This window comes from Lactuca virosa, chromosome 8 (genome assembly GCF_052849685.1).
Source record: "Lactuca virosa cultivar CGN04683 chromosome 8, Lactuca_virosa_CGN04683_v6, whole genome shotgun sequence".
Lineage (NCBI taxonomy): Eukaryota > Viridiplantae > Streptophyta > Magnoliopsida > Asterales > Asteraceae > Lactuca > Lactuca virosa.
Window position 1 is genome coordinate 124,825,568 of NC_136433.1, and position 17,679 is coordinate 124,843,246.

At 35.4% G+C, this 17,679-nt stretch overlaps 3 protein-coding genes across 4 annotated transcripts; 2 read left to right on the forward strand and 1 right to left on the reverse strand.

The window, feature by feature from the left end:
- The first annotated feature begins 10,117 nt into the window (after positions 1-10,117).
- LOC145131915 (Nucleic acid-binding, OB-fold-like protein) lies at positions 10,118-11,718 on the forward strand. Of its 2 annotated transcripts, none has more exons than XM_079066557.1 (3): positions 10,118-10,344; positions 10,856-11,114; positions 11,508-11,718. In XM_079066557.1, the coding sequence occupies exons 2-3, from the start codon at positions 10,859-10,861 to the stop codon at positions 11,570-11,572; spliced, it is 321 nt and encodes a 106-aa protein (XP_078922683.1). In that variant the 5' UTR covers positions 10,118-10,344; positions 10,856-10,858; the 3' UTR covers positions 11,573-11,718. The 2 variants fall into 2 exon arrangements, with proteins under 2 accessions (XP_078922683.1, XP_078922682.1); XM_079066556.1 differs by having other exon boundaries at positions 10,126-10,344; positions 10,847-11,114.
- A 46-nt stretch (positions 11,719-11,764) lies between these two features.
- On the reverse strand, positions 11,765-13,964 carry LOC145131914 (F-box/kelch-repeat protein At1g57790-like). Its single transcript, XM_079066555.1, has 3 exons — positions 13,801-13,964; positions 12,046-13,155; positions 11,765-11,973 (listed from the first exon to the last, which is right to left on the reverse strand). Exons 1-2 carry the CDS (start codon positions 13,830-13,832, stop codon positions 12,054-12,056), a joined length of 1,134 nt encoding a protein of 377 aa, XP_078922681.1. The 5' UTR covers positions 13,833-13,964; the 3' UTR covers positions 11,765-11,973; positions 12,046-12,053.
- A 2,479-nt stretch (positions 13,965-16,443) lies between these two features.
- On the forward strand, positions 16,444-16,845 carry LOC145130813 (uncharacterized). Its single transcript, XM_079065574.1, has one exon. The coding sequence runs from the start codon at positions 16,444-16,446 to the stop codon at positions 16,843-16,845; it is 402 nt and encodes a 133-aa protein (XP_078921700.1).
- The last annotated feature ends 834 nt before the right edge of the window (positions 16,846-17,679 follow it).

Genomic DNA, 17,679 nt, shown 5'->3' on the forward strand with positions numbered 1-17,679 from the left:
TTCCCTAAGAATCATCTATTCCTCATTATTTATTCCTAAGGATTTTCCTAAGGAATAGGCACGAAGTCCATCGTTGTCAGGGTTTATATAACAGACACTAAGTCCATAGTTGCCAGGGTTCATCTAACAGACGCTAAGTCCATAGCTGTCAGGGTTTATCTCATTTATTGACAGTATTATTTTAGGGAGTCCACCCGCAATACATGTCAATGAGTTTTTAGAGTACACCGGGTGAACACATCGTTCACAACACCTACAGGTTGCGAGCCTGCTAGTGTTCCACTGGACTGTCTAGAATAGTCTGTGGTTGTCATCTATACTCTGCTAGATGACGGGGCCATCGTTTTTCACTATCTTTTACCACTCATATATCATCGCTCATCATTCATCTCATTTTTCATCGCTCATCATTCATCTCATCTTTAATCTACCTATCTTTTACCCATCATAATTTTAGGTATAAAATACATATACAGTTTAAAACAATTAAAACATGTATATTTTTGCTCATCCAACATAAATATTAAGTACACAGATAATATGCACACATAACACGTAATTTATATTAAATACTTCATATCTATGTGTAAGATGAAAGTAACTATGCACTCACTTAAAAAATTGATGATTCTAAATTTGGGCAGCGCTTCGCTTTTAACGATTCTATTTTCCTTCGATGAAACCTAGCATTATTATGGCTAAGTTTTAGTCTAATCTTTATTGCGACTAATTATTAGTCTAGATTCATCATTAACTCAAAGTCTACTTTCATGATCTATCAAGTAAGGAACAACTACGTAGGATCATATCGGAGGTAGGGTCCGTTTGGTATACGAAGTATACTGTTTGGAAATCCCACTTTTTAAACCTCACTAAATCACAACCTATACATCATCCCCGTAAGTAGATTAATCAGTATAATGACTTGGAATCACCGATAAATCTTGTTTATAGGTTCATAATAACGATAATGAACTTAAACATAAGTTATACTTAAAGTACGGTAAGCATAACTCATCTTACAGGGGGTTTAGCGAAGAACCGAGCTCTACGTGGGCAGAACTTCTGAGATGAAAAGCTCTTTTTCTCGGAGCCTTCGGGTGCTTCGGGGCTTTCCTCTAGCACCTTGAGGTTACTAGGGCTTTAAAGGGGTTTTGGGAGGTTTAGAGAGAAGTTAGAATGAGAGAGAAGTGGGTTTTGGTGTGAGAATTATGGAGACCTTCGCATGCTATTTATAGGCTGAAATACAACTCAACTCGTCGAGTTATGACCTCCAACTCGTCGAGTTGGTGCCACATGTCACCCTCCGGTGGCAAGGATTGGGGAGAAAGCAATGTCCCAGATTCAACCACGTCACCCTCTTCGCAGCAACACCCTGCCGACTTCTAAACCCCGTAACTTTCGCATATGAGCTCCGTTTTGATGTTCTTTATATCCACGTGTAGGTATTGACAAGATCTACAACTCTTCTTTTGACTCCATCGACTAATTCTCGACCAATTTTAAATTTAACAGTATGAGAAGATTACAATGTTAAATGACCGTGTAAAATTCATAACTTCTACATACGGACTCCGTTTTCGACTGTCTTTTTATCATTGAGCTCCTATTAATGAGATCTTCATTTCTCATTTAGGTTACGTCGGCCAAAAATCGATCGATCTAAAATTCGAATTCCGAGTTGTGCACTGCTATGCCAAATCTTAGAAAAATCATAACTTCCTCATACGAAGTCAGATTTGGGCGTTCTTTTTATGCACGCTCTTGGTTTAACGTATACTGTGACTTTCGTTTAGATTGCTAAGGCTAAAAAGTAATTTATAAAAAAATCACTTTTTATGTTACGCGGTGTCGTGCCGGTTTAGCTGTAAAACTTCGACAGGTCATAACGCCTTCGTTATAACTCGGATTTTAGTGTTCTTTATATGTACGGAACCCTTGTGACATATTCTATAACTTGGTTAAGATTATTTATTCTAAATAACCTTCTATCAAAAAGTCATTTTTGACGCTTATTGTCTCTAAATTGACTGGCCCGAATCTGCATGCGTTACAGTTTATAAGATTAAACATACTTATGATGATTTGAAAAGGTTTAAATAGTAGCAGAACGAAAAAAATAATCTATTAGGCAGAAAGATAAAAGTTTCTCCAATCTGAAAGGAAAGGAGAATACTTTAATATCGTGTTTTGTGAGCATCTTAATGATTATGGAACTATATCACAATTGATCCATGAAGAACATCTTAGTGCAATTGTTTTACTAAGGAAGAGGAATCGAATATTGTTGAAATGGTTAAATCGAGAGATGAGTCATACTTCGTTTCTAATCAAGTTTTAGAGCTATTCTCTAGTTACTACACATCGTATCTTGAAACTTATTTTATACTAAATAGGTTTATAACACCTCATGAAATGTAGAGTACTGATGTTTTCTTACTCTAGCACATTTGGAATTAGAAGTTGTGATGTTTTTGGTTAAAAAAAGGATAAACTAAGACCAATTCCATGAAGTGTTTTTCTTGTCGGGAATCCACACTAACTTTTGAATATTTGTTTTAGCTCGTCAAGGAATGTTCTTTGAGAAAGAGACTTATATGTCAAGAAGTCAGTAGGAGTCTTATTGATCTTGAGATTTTTAAGAGTCAATCAAGAATAAACCTTTTAGTTATCACTAGCACACGACCTGAGGTTGATAACCTATCTTGTTAAGTTGACACATTCTTGTTTCTGTACACCTTCCAGTTGGGTTCACAATGCTTATGAGTTATATGGTTCTCATTTAACTGCCAAATCATAGCACGTTGGTTAGTGAAAGTACATTGATCAACATGGGTAAGCTACTTAACAACATGGAAGCAATGGTAGGCCCTTGTGCTACCAGAGGGCAAGAAATTTAGAATAAGCAAAGTTCAGTCCATGAAAGCTAAATTTGAATTTGGTTTTGTCATAAACTCTGTCTTATGATTGTAGGTTGGAAAGGATAAATTCGCATGGATGGGAACATGTACACCATAAAAATCTAAGTGGAAAAAAGTTTCGCTCCAATTCATGAGAATGATTACGAGGAAACACTTTCACTAGTAGTTTTTAAAGATCTAATAAATATCGTTATGGTTAGTAGTTGTGATAATTGCATTCTCAAATTCGCAATATGATTACGAAATCCCTTTTCATAGTTCAAATTGTGAGAAATGGCAATGAATTGTTCGAACCTTCAGGACATATGGTTATAAGTTATGAAAGAGTTTGAACGAACATACACAAATGCTATCTAATGAATGTGTATAAGCTTGAGAAGTCTAGTTGAAGACTTATCGAAGCATCGCGTATCAGAAATTTGTACTTTAGTAAGAAAGTCAAGAGTATTGATTTCTAAAAGTCCAATTGATTTCTGGGTACATGTCAAAGCTAGTGGGAGCATAATTGTTACAGACTTATCCAAGTGGGAGACTGTTAGATTGGGTGTCTAAGCTCATAACTATAATTGGTATATACTTGAATTGATAGTAGCACAGTCTTTTGGGTTGCACTCAAAATAAATAGTTTGTTAATATATTATGAGAATAATATATTAATTAGAAATAGTGTTATCTAATTAATAATTAATCAGAAATTAATTGGAATTAATTTTGGGATTAATTGGATTAATTAAAATTAGGAGGACTAAAGGTGAAAATGTTCAATAGTTGAACATTGAGGAAGTCTCGAACCTCCCACAAGGAGGGGACGAAATCTAAAAGCCTCATAGGGTTTCCTTGGGCTTTGAGGGTTCCTTGGATGTCTTAGGGAGGAAGAAAAATGATTAGAGTTATCTTGGAGATACATGCCTTATCCAACATCTTTAAGACTCGTATATAAACCCCTAAGGGTTTGATATTTCGTTCATGCTCTTCCTAGAGGCATAAGGCCAAAATTTCCACCTCTACTCTCTCTCTCTCTCTTCAAGCCCCTTGGTTGCTAGGGTTTGGGTGTGAACCATTAGAAGCGCGACACTTGTGGCGCTTGCTTCCAAGAGTTTTTTCAAGGAGGAATTCAAGATTGTTTGCTATAACAATCTTTAAGGTTAGTTTTCTTATCTTATGAATAGATTTTTCATAGAAAAGTTTTTTAGGATAACCATTTATAGTATGTTGCTATATGTGAAAAACATAGATCTTTATTAGGTTGCATGTTCCCTAATCAATTGAGTTGTTTGATTGTTTTTCTGCTTAGAGCATTGTAGTTGTAACCCTAATAACCCATCAGTAGGCCTTACGAGGCGGTCGAGGCCGAAGTCCCCAAGAGCAGTCTAGATACGCTGTAGGCCCTACGAGGCGGTCCAGTCATGCTGAAGGCTCATGTATGCATATTGTTGTCTGTTTAGTTGTGTGTGGTACTTCGGGGTAACTTACTAAGCTTTGGCTTACAACTTGATATTATGGTTTCAGGTACTTCAAAGGATATCGGCAAGGTGAATGCGTGATCGTACACATCCTTTAGTGATATGTTTTAGAGATTTTATGATACTCTGATTCTGGGATAATTGTATATGATACTTAGTTTTATGACTTGGGTTTTGATTGAAATAATGATTTTACTTTAATTGAAAAATGAAAATTTTATCATGATTTTTGGGATGTTACGTTATTCCATTATTACTTGCACTTATTTGATGTTTGATCTCACTTCTAGCTAAAAAGGAACTCGTTGGAAATCTATTTTGATTTTGAAACCACAAATCATGTTTAATCTATGTTGTTATTTATAAATGTATATGTGACCATTGATAAGTTTAGTTATGTAAATTGTAACAAAGACCGCTTTGATCCTATATAAGTATAATTAATGGACGAGATTGTTTAAAGGTACAAATAATATGATCACATACATTAAAGCGCTAATATGGTTACATGTACATTTAGATATTCATGGTCTAGTGAGAGATTGTTAGATAATTTTGGGACCATTTCATTAATGTACATATATTGTTATCATTTAAATAAAAAACTATTATGGTAAGAATATGAAATTGTTGATGGACCAATTTTATAGGATATTTACTTACCTTTGTGGGTTGAGTTCCCGATTTGACTCAAAATTCTCTATATTCCTTCCATATCTTACATTATGGTATATCTCCATCTATATATACATGTGATGATGAGCATACCAAGAAATACGAAATACACACTGAAATTCATGGGTTTCTATGCTATGGATTTTAAAGAGAGTTTTTCAGATCAACTGGAAAACCAACCATAGTTATCAGATCCGAAAATCACAATAAAATAGGTATGTAATCGTTCTTGTTGTTTACGTTTTCTTTTAATAAGATTCGAGATAAAGATCTAATGTTTATGCATGTGTGTTTATGTTTTGGTTATATAAAAAATAACCAACAATACACTATAGGAATAAAGGACCATCTGCGAGGAAAGTCATACCTAGGGATGTCAAAAACTTCCGTAGGACCCCAATTCCATACAAGATTAATTTTTAAAAAATTTGGGGGCGAGGGTGGGGGCGGGAGTGAGATTAAACCCCGTTTTATTATCGGGACGGGGGCCGAGAGTGGGTATTTCCGTCCCATACTCCCACGGGGGCCCTGTTTGTATATTTATATAAAAATATATATATTTAATATAAATATATATAGACAATACATTATCTAATTTTAGATTTCTTGATTTTTTTCCACTTCACAACATACGACGATACGATAGTGAATTAGTCATATATTTTTGGACATGACATATTTTTTTTGTAATGTTGGATTTGTCATATTTTATATTTGTAAGTTTGTTGGATTTGCCGTTTTGTAATATTGGTTTTTTTAATTTTTTTTAGTTTCCTAAAAAACTTGATTTTAAGCTTTTAAAGTTATGAAAAATAGATTTTTTAGCCCAAAATATAGCAATCTTTTTTTAGCAAAAAATTCAATTTTAAGCCTATAAAACGAGGGAACGGAGGCGAAATCGAGGGCTATGTAAACGGGGGATTCGGGGGCGAGGCTGGGGCATCTATTTCCGCTCCCGTTGACATATGTAGTCTGTCACACCCCCAAACCAGAACGGCGGAAACGTTCGGGGGCGGAGGACGTCATGTTCAGTATCATAACCATAGTGAAGAAAGTAAACACAACCATCATAAATATAATTTAAAAGGTTACATTGCTGCAAAAATACATGTTTCCAAATAAATTACATATGATGTCAAAATATTGCAAAAATCTGCGCCTTAGCGCCTTGCCTTCAAAAATCTTGTAGTTACCTGTATTACTGAATACCTGAGAATACAAGTTGTTTTGAAAGAGTATCAGCATTAAAGCTGGTGAGTTCAGAAGCAATTTATGAATGAAAAATGGATGTTGCTCCTTAAAGCTTGTTACAAGTTTGTTTCTAGAAAATCCAATATTTTCTAAAAGGTTTGTTGTAGTCTTAACTGAACCAAGACTTAGTATATGTAAGTAAATCGTCATACTTATGTGTGGTTTTATATTTAAATAAAACTCCTTTTTGTGAAATCCTTAAATCCCCGTGAACTATGTGTTTTGTTAATTCCCCATGTGAGTTGTTATAACCATGCTAAAACTCGAATGCCTCGTATACGACGTTCTTCAGGTGTCGGAATGTTATGACATTTGTCACCCCAAACCTGCCGGTCTAGCTGTTGCAAGCAGCTTAGGTGCAGGTTTGTCAGACCCAATATAGATCTATACACAACTATCACGCTCTCCCTCCAGGAGATTCTGATTATAACTACATGACTTTTCTATGGTACTTAAGAGTACCCCGAAGGTGAATGTCTCACAAATTTATTCATTAACAAGTTCACGTAGTTTGTAATGACATACTCGTTTTGTAAATCGATTGTTTTACCGTTTCCTTGATAAACAAGGTGTTCAAACTATACCTATTATAGTTTATCAGTAGTGTGTTATGATTTGATGAAACCTTGATATGCATGACTTTGTATTTCAATAAAAATGACATTGAAAATACTAAGTGTAAATCTTACACACCTTGCTCAACATGTTACAAGGTGTGAATAACCCTTAAACTTGTTTTGACAGTTTTACCCTTAACTGTCGCTGTTTTAGAGTATTTATAGAAAAATCATCGTAAGTCGAAAACTAAATCCGTAAATTCAGAGAGTTTGGAAAAAGAGTCTACTGTATTCATAAATTTTCTTATAATTTTTGGTGGTCTCAAACCAGTGTGAAAATGTTCATCTTCACAACCTGGTCCGATTTTGTTGTTGCAGTGATAGGCAGTTTTGTAAAAATCACCATAAATTTTAGAAAAATCGTATGGAGATTTGCAAGTAGTCATTATAAAGGTATAAACCTTAACTATTTGCATGTTAAACAGTTTTGAAAAATATTAAGTTTTAAGTTGGGTAAAACAGTTCGTGAACAGGTCACAACTTTTCCGTTGTAAGCTGTCAAGTTAAGTTTCAAATATGTTTTGGTGTTTTAACTTGTATTCCCACCCCCCTGAAAACTAAAGAAAACTGGAAAATGTAGGGGTATGAACTCACCTTGAGTGATTTCTTGAAGAGTGGAAGGTCGAAGACGAGGAGTATCAAGTCAAGAACACTTGATGAACACGTGAAGTGTTGGATGATCCTAAAGACGATTTTTGATGTTAAAATGTGTGTAGATGATTCAAGGATGTTATGAAAACATGGAATAACACTTGAGTTTAGATGAAATACTTACCAAAAAGTGAAGTAATAGCTCAAGAACTCCTTCAAAAAGTGGTTGGAAGTAGAGAGAAAAAGAGGCTCTTTAGAGTAGGGGTGTCGAACGGGTAAAAATTTTGGGTTTCGGATAGAACGGGTATTTCCTTAAGAAAATAACACCCGATACCCGACCTATATTGTAATTTGTGTTTTCGGGTTTCGGGTATTCGGGTTTGAGGTCGGGTCGGGTAATTATCGGGTATACCCGAAAATTTCTTAAATAACACTTATTGATAATTTTTGTTTATTTTTATTTTTATTTTTACATGCTGGTTGGTTTAATAAATAATTTGGTAGGAAAATACTCCATACAATTAACAAGTACATATATAATAACAATACAAATCATTATAATATGTTATGTACTTTTTTAATTCCATTCCGTGTGATAGTGAGAAACTGAGAATTGTGATGACGGTTCAGGACTTCAGCTTCAGCGTCGTATTTCCTTTGCAAGTTTGCGTCGACTGTTGAGCCGTCATTCATAAGAAGGAAACGAATGGTTTTGTTTTATTTGAAGTGTGCATCGTGACTGCATTGTATATTTGGTATTATTTAAAAAACGAATTCGGGTATACCCGAAAATAAATATCCATACCTAAAACCCGACCTATATTATTATCGGGTTAACCTATTACCCGAATGTTCATACCCGTTACCCGTTCTACCCGACCGATTCTACCCGAATTCGGAATGGGTCGGGTGGGTAGAACGGGTTTCAGGTTTTTTCGACAGGCCTACTCTAGAGAGGTAAGAAAGTGTACAAGTTTTGGAAGTGATCAAAGTGAACCAAGAAATCCTCCAGGGATTTCTTTATATAGATGTTGTTGGAGCAATTTGCAAAGTTGAAATGATGTTTGCCTTGGTTTGTGTGATGTGGATAGGGTTGGACAAATGAGAAGATGACACATGGAGACAAGTGGGCACACTTGACCCACTTGTGGTGTAGAATACTCCTCTTAATGTAAAATAATGATTTATAATTAATAAATCCTTGAGATATGAATAAAATATGAGTTTAGGGAGTTTAAAATGATAAAAAATATGAATTTGGTGAAAAATCCCCGTCAAAAACGTCAAAAACGGGCTTAACAGGCGAAAGTTGTCGAAAACCGGACAATAGGAGCGAACCTGCGAGGGTTCGGTTCCTATAGTTGAGGACCGAGAGAGGGAACAAGGGAACCGAAGGAAGGGCTCGGGCCCGAAGGGAGGAGGGAAGCGAGGCTCGGATCCGAAAGGAGGAAAGAAGCGAAATGGACCGAGGGCTCGGTTCATTTCGGCTGCAAGAGGTTTCGGTTCTATAGTTGACTTCGGTTCGGAAGGGAGGTTCGGTCCTGAGTAGTTCGGTCCTGAAGGGGACCTTCGGTTCTGAGAAGCTTCGGTCCTCTTAAGGTGTTTCGCTTCTAAGAGGTTCGGTTCCATTAGGGTTTCGGTCCTAAAGGGTTATTTTTCAAGTAAACTTCCCGTTTTGAGTGATTTTTGGCCAAGTTAAGGGTCGGGATGACCTGGATGACTATAAAAAGTTGAGAGAGATTTGGGAGAGATTTATTTTTAGTCAATATTATCGTATTGTCTCGCAATGCAAGGTTCGTGAACCCCGTTATGCTTCGTTTATGATTATTTTAAGTCCCCAAAAGGCTCCAAAGTCGTGTTTTGATGCGTTTAACTCGATTCTTAGGGTTTTACATTGCTTAAACACATAAAATGTCTGAGACACTTGGATTCTTGACATACAAATGTACATTTTCTTAGAATAACTTTTAACATAAAATTACTAGTTAAGTTTGACCAGTTTGACTTGTTGACTTTGACTTGAATTTGACTTTGACGGTTGTCACATAGTCATACCTGAAGCTCCGCTGTTTTGTGGTACTTTTCCGACTAAGAACAATTACTTAAGAGTTGCAAATTACTTACCAAGTCACAATATCATAACTTATTTAAATTCACGCCGATAACAGATAGATGGAGAGCTCTTTGTGTGGTTCTCCCGACAACCATTTAGAGACAAGCATGGTGTGTATGTAAGAGAAAGAGAAAGAAGGTACATGTAGTGTGAATAGGCAATTTTCTGTTTGCCCTTTTATTTATTTGAAGGTGTTAAAAGAAGAGAAAAAAAAAATTCAAAAAAAAAATTAAAATGAAAAAACAAACTTTTCAAATCTTCCAAGATTAAAACTACAAGAATTACTTGATTTTGCATGCAAGTGGAATTTTTTTTTTTGGATACTATGTACAATTTTTTCTTTTCAAACATAAGGACCAATTTTGCATTTTTTTTTTTTAATTTTTTTAATGATAAAAAAACAAGGTTCTTGGTATGCACATCTACCCATAACTCCATAAGTCGTAACCTATATTTGGCTAGCCCCAAATATTTCTGTTTGAACTAAAAATCATTTCCATAAATTTTGTAATCTTATCAAAACATAAATCGGGTCCTGTTTATTCGGAAAGCCGACCCACACCAGTTACGGGTTGGCGGGAACTTTTACCGCCTCTTATGGCATTAGGGCTCCAAAAGTATCAGTCCAATTCAAAGAATTTTCAATCTGCGCTTCTGCATCACCGATCGTCTCCCCGAAAATCTTCTCTGATCGACTCAGCTCACGGCAACAGGTTGGTGATGAACTCTTCTATTTTTCTTTGTCCCATTGTGTGTTTGTGTTGTAAAATTCTTTGATTGTAACGTTGTTATGCGCTTTCATCAGTTAACAGTATATGTCTAGTTTTCTACAAATTGGCGATATGTCGATACTGGTAATGGAAACATACCGGTTTTGGCGTATAGGCCGCTTCATCGAGTGATTCACAAGAAAACACTTTAGAAATCCCCTTTCTTTTCTCTCTCTATGTACTTCACATTTTAGTAGGGTTCGGGATATGGATCACTGTTTTACTAATCGTGATTCTGTCGTTTAATAATCCTGAAAAATATACTACACCATGTATCAACTTAATTTGCATGAACACCACATGTTCGATAAAATGCATCTGGGGGTTTCTGCTGTTCTCTTTGAGGTCTCGACTCTATATACCTAGTCGTCTAGCTGCTCGAAAGTTATTTGGTTTCTAAGTTGAGTGAACGAATCAGATCTTGAAAACCTTTTGCTGTTTAAAGTGTTTGTAGGAGATGGATACATCGAACCCAGCTGTCCTTGTCAATGGTGATCTGCTTCGCAGCTATGTGGGCCGAAGAGTACGGACAGTGATTCAGGTAGTAAGACCTGATGGTGGTGGCCTCATTGGGAGATCGACAGATGAAAAGCAAATTTCTGTAAAGGGCCACCCTCCATCTGATCTTAGTACTTTTGTTGAAGTAATTGGTGTTGCTGATAGTGCACAATCTATTCGTGCAGAGATAGTGACCAACTTTGGTGATACTTTCGGTATGGCTTTTCCCCCAATATGAAATGTCCGTTTTATCTTCAAATCCTAATGAATTAGCAAATGTGTGTTTAATTTCTTATTTTAACTGGTGCTTGCTAATTATGTTATACTATGGGTTAAAAGCACTTACATAATTTATGTAAAGGTGATAGTAGCTACAAATGCTATAAACAACTGCCATTTAAGTTCTACTTTTACTTTTTTTTTTATCTGGGAAAATTTTAAAATGTTTAAAGATTCCTGCTTTTGTTAAAAAGAATCACCATTGATGTGGGGAACCATAGTGCATCAAAAAGACACCCACCACAAAGCTTGAAATATTTGAAATACCAATTATGATTTCATTCTCTTTAATTGATTATTTGTTTATCTTATTGATTGATATTTTGCAGATACAAATAACTTCAACCAACTTTGCCAACTTGCTAATGGAGAGTTTAGGCACTTGTTTATCTGAAGAGGACAAAATGGAGTCTTGTCTACTTTGATGAATTTAAATGAACTTGGCTAGTTATCTTTTTCTTATCTTTATATCTTAAATTTTGGTGACATTTGGTAATGGTTGTCTTGTGGCTTTATTGCAAAGTTGAAAGATATTATGCACTCTGTGGTACATCAAAGTATCAAACATATAAATGCATCATGTATCTAGTCAAAACTCAGGTACATTAATGATTAAACAACCATTATCACAAGAAAAAGATAAAGTTATCTCTTTACTTTTACATAATAAACTACATAAATTATGTAACTTTCTAAATCCTACTACTTGGGTTCTAACAGCATCTCCTAATATACATCAATCCTCATGTTACATCAACAACACATTTTTTTCCACTTATTGATCTTTAATCACAACTGCAAATAACAAAAAACGAGTTTAGCCATAACAATGAAACCAATCAGAATCAAGTAAAATCAAGAAATTACCTTCTCCACTAGCTTTCCAATGCTGATACGTCATCAGGCGGGTCGACCCAAATACTTTCAAATGGATCTTGTTCGCCCCAATCATGACACTGTTTCCGAGGGTAATATCGTTTATGATCAAGAGAATAAGATATACACCGTTTCCCATAAAACCGAACTTTAGAGAAATAAACACAATTCCTCATCATACCCAAAAGATCCGTTCTTGCATGTGACGACAAAAAACTAGCGAACAATGTCACACCTTCAAGCGTTTTCATTTCTATCCACTCTTTATTTTCTTGATCTAACTTATAAATAATCGGGTTTTCACTATAACATGTGTAAATAACAAAAATATCACCTTTATTTTCAGCCATAAACTTCCCTTTCCACCAATTTTTCACAAAGAAATTATCAGGGCAACGAGGTGGGGGGACAATCCGGATGCTCCATGTGTGCTCTATCGGGTCATAAACTCCAAGCCATCCGGTTAAACTCAAACAGTAAAACAACCCGTTACAGAAAACAAGTTTGTTCCAAATGCTGCTAACGAATGGCAACCGATTATGGTAATTAACAGTAGTCCATTCGGTTGCATTTGGTGAACAGGTGCTAATGGCGACGACTGTAGGGCTGACGTGTTTGACTGTGAAAAGAATACAGTTTTGGGATTTGGGGGAGTTTGAAAAGGCGACGATTTGGTATGTCATTTCGAATCTTGGTAGTTTAATCATTTCCCTTGTGAAGGGATTAAAGAATAGGACGCGTTGTGTTCTTGGTTTGTAGAGTAATAACCATCCGTCTTTGTTGTAACAGATTCTGCATCCATGGAGTTGTGGTAATTCGAGAGAGTATGTTTTGCGTTTTGATGGGTCGTAGAACTCGAAGAGGTGGCCGAGTTTTGGGAAGTACATTAGCCATGGCGGTTTGTTGACTTTTCTGACTGATAAAGCGACTGAAAGCCATTTTTTGCAGACGGAAGATGTGCGGATGTTGTCTTTTAGAGTTAATCGGGAGATTATGAGTTCGAGAAGTTCAGACGGAAGGATTGACCATGATTCTTGATGATCTTGCTCGTCGTTTTCTTTCGTTGATACTCTTTTATCATCCTTGAATGTTTCAGACAACCTACAAACGGAAAATTTTAAGAATTATTTTGCGAAAAGAGTTGAATTCTATGAAATGCAGACGAAAATCACGTAACCAGGATCTACATTTATGATCTATATAGACTATAGATAGAAGTGAATGATGAAGGAGAAGGGAAGCACAAAATTTCTCTGTTGCCATTAAAAATACCTGATTCATACACTAAACAGAAACGTAAGTTACGTAATCTAGTAAGAAGATAAAATATAATCAACTCAGATCGAACATTGAGAACATAAGTTTTTACTAGAAACCCTAAAACCTAAAAACCTACACCTGCCAAACTTTATAAATTGTCGATGAATGAACCAAAACCACTATTTGTCACATACGTATACAATCCAATCAAGCAATTACAGAAAACGCACCAAATTCCATAAACTCCAGCTGAATTACGACAATATGTAAATTACCAGCAAAACGCACACATGCTTACTATTAATTTGGACCAAATTCACTTGAATTGAACAGAAACTGTAACTGGATTGTAAAATCAAACACGGATCTCATGTGTATAACCCTAAAACCCAAATTCATCAATAAACCCACAAACTCCAAACAAAAAACAGTAAGGAATCCTCAAACCGAATTGGCTTTCACTTGGAGTTGTTGAAGAGGACTTACAATCGGTGTTTCCTTCTCTTCCTTCCTGCCATAATTGCAGCTAGATTAAGCTAAGCTCCTCCCACCACCAGTGTATGTGTGTTTTTGTAGAGAGAAAGATATGTTGAAGAGAGACGATGGGAATGGGAATGGGAATGACTGTTGTTGTCACGTTATGAAAGCACCTAGGCTTTGTTACTACAACACGTGTACACAAAGGACTTATCTGGTGAGACGGGCCGCATGGTACGTGGTAGTGGTAACTAATGGGATTGTTAGGTGAAATATTAAAGGATGAGGTGGCAAGTTTTAATTGGTTGAGGAATGAGGGTGTTTGGAATACATTCGGTGGTCATCTCTGGAACTACCGTCACATGTGGGAATCGACAACCTGGGTGCTGTCTATCCGCTTGTGGGTAAATCTGTAAATGATCCAAGCATGATGTGGCAATCATTTTTTGCACCTTGATAAAAGTCATAACAGAATAAAAAAAATTGAGAAAATTTGCGAAACCAAAAAAAAAAAAAAAAAAATGGAGGTGTTTGTAAAAATGACCAAGAAAATCGATGTTTCAGAAAATGACCACGAGTTTCGTAGAGAGGTAGAACTCCTTCAGCTCTAAGAAATTGAAAAAACTCTAAGGAAGTGACGTGACAGAGATAAATTCGTAAAAACTAAAAACACAAAGAAAACTTAAAAAAATTGAAAGGGTGCTGCGAAAAAATTATGTTTGAAATCGAAAAATTGTGTTTGAACTTACCAAAATCGAATAAATTATGTTTGAAATCGAAAAAACTTACAAAAATCGTTTTTTGGCCATGGTTATGCGAAGAACAATTACTCAGAGGCATGTGTTTGAAGAACAAATCCTCAGAGGGAACCTCCGATGAATTGTTCTTCAAACACATGCCTCTGAGGAATTGTTCTTCGCATAATCATAACCAAAAAAACGATTTTCGTAAGTGTTTTCTTGTTAATTTATCGAGGTCTCACCATTTATCACATACCATTGATTAAATATAACAAATTAAACTATAAAACTACGTTTATATGACAATTTTTTCAGTTTTGTTAAGTTTTTTTGTGTGTTTTTACGAATTTACCCCTGTCACGTCACTTCCTCAGAGTTTTTCAATTCCTCAGAGCTGAAGGAGTTCCGCAGAGACGCTCTCTACGGAACTCGTGGTTATTTTCTAAAATATCCATTTTCTTGGTCAATTTTTTCAATCACCCCCACTTTTTTGGTCATTTATGTTAATTATTTAGATCACTCATATTATATTTCCTTCCACATGATAGTGAGGACGACAAGTTCAAAGTACCAATTATTTTTTGAATAAAAGCCTTCCTTGTGAAAGATCATCAACCAAAGGCAGCACTAAAAATTTATGTTCATATAATTGGGGATCAAAATCACTTACCACTTCAGACATCTTTAACCACCGATGACCGAACAACCAACAAGAAGACGATTATTTGTCTCAGTTTCAAACTCGCATATCGGACAATGAGTACAATTTAACGCCACCCCTTCTTCCAGATTAGCAAGATTGATCAATCCAAGGCGGGTATGGCATATTCGAACCAAGGCCCAACAATTTTGAGGGCCCAAAATCTTTTATGTTTAAATAGCAAGTATCATTATACTCTATCTCATACAATATAGAGACTTTATGAACAACGTTTATTAATTTAATACTAATTTATTATTTATTATTAAATAATAATTTTCTACCATTTTCCCAAGTTATGTCGGAGATAGTGACGTTTCTATAATTCTATATCATCCTTATTATTAAATAATAATGTTCCTATTTAATGTAAACATGTTTAATGGACCATGTGATTGGAGCTGAAAAATGTTCCATGGGTTTTCTAACTGTTTCAAACTACTTTCTACAACCATACATTAAATTTTCATGTACGGTTAGATACACCAAACAATCGAGGGAATTAAATACGCCACAAGATTTGTTTGTGGCTACATGCTGGAGATGTTTTTGGTCCTATAACATTTCCATTGAGTTCATTGAGGCCACAGGTCCCATAAATTATCGTATAGCAAAATATTTAGATATTTAGCTACTAATACTGAATACGAAATACTGAAACAAATTTTGGGTTTTTTTTTCCTTAAACATATTTCATCGATTTACAAGACCTAGAAAAAAGGTTTGTTTACATGTTTCTGGTTAATAGGTTTATCTTCACAAAGCGCTTTCACTTTTTAAATATAATGGATGTTGGTTATATCAATCTAACTGCTTAACTACCTGAGGGTATTTTTGTAATTTAATCATATCTGTTAGTTAGAGTGGTAGTTAGATTTGTGCTTACGTATTCAAGATCTGTATATATGTAGATAGTCTTGTTCTGTATTGATTAAGAAGATTGAATAAAAATTCATTTTCTCTCTCTCTCTCTCACTTCATCTCTCTACATTCTTGTGTTCTTGAACATTACATGGTATCAGAGCAAAACGATATCATTTTTTTTATTTGATTTCTTTTCATCTTTGATCAATCATGGCGGAATCTGAGTTGAATGATTCTACTATTATCAATTCATCAAATCCTTTTTTCATTAGTTCTTCAGATAATCCCAATTCCATTCTCGTTACTTCTGTTTTCAATTGAACTGGATTCAATTCATGGAAACGATCCATGATGATCTCATTGTCCGCCAAGAACAAATTAGGTTTTGTTGATGGAACAATTCCTAAACCTCTGATTACTTCATCGTCTTATTCTAATTGGGACCGAGCTAATTCCATGGTGATTAGCTGGATTTTAAACTCTCTATCGAAGAATATTGCTGAAAGTGTTCTCTTTCTACAAACTGCTTATGAAATTTGGTCAGAACTGAAACAACGATATGAGCAGTCAAATGGAGCCATGCTACATCAAATTCAGCAACAGCTATATTCAATTTCCCAAGGTACTGATGATTTTTCACTGTATTTTACCAAATTGACCAAGATTTGGGACGAATTACGTGTTGTTCAAGACCTACCTCCATGTTCTTGTGCTACTGCAACTGCAATTCATAAGTTTCTTGACGTCTGATTCAACTCTTGATGGGACTGAATGACTCATATAAAATACTCAGAGGACAAGTTCTTATGATGAAACCATTGCCAACTGTTTCCACTGCTTATTCTCTCATTCTTCAAGAAGAACAACAACGTGGAATTAATAATCCATCGATTATTAACAATGAAGTCATCGTGATGCTTGCTTCTTCTGATAATTCTTCCAAGAAACGTCTTGTCTGTACTCATTGTAAGAAAAATGGACACACAAAAGCTCAGTGCTATCGATTAATTGGATTTCCATCCAATTTCAAGTCTACTAAAACAAGGAAAGATGAAAACAAGTCTATGGCTCAGAATGTTGAAGTAATCTCTGCATCATCTCCTTCAATTTCTCCTGAACAATATCAACAACTCATGGATTTGTTCAATTCTCACAAAATTGGTCAAGCATCTACTCAAGCAAATCTTTCTGTGGTCAATGGAGCAATGAATGATGAAGGTAAACAAGATTCCTTTATTCGTTTTGCATTGAATGTTCGCAAATCTTCCTCAATTCTACAAGAACAATTTTCTTGGATTATTGATACTGGTGCTACTGATCATATGTGTTCTAACAAAGCTTTATTTTCTTCTATTTCTAAACTTCATAAGCCTCAATTCATTGGTCTTCCTGATGGTTTTAATACCACTGTTGAATTCATTGGAGAAATGCAGTTACATGATTCTATTGTTCTCAAAGGAGTGTTGTATGTTCCTTGTTTCAAATACAACCTCATTTCCATGCCAAAACTTACTGCACAATTACAAACTTTTGTTATTTTCACTGACAAAGCTTGTATGCTGTAGGACCCTTTATCGAAGAATG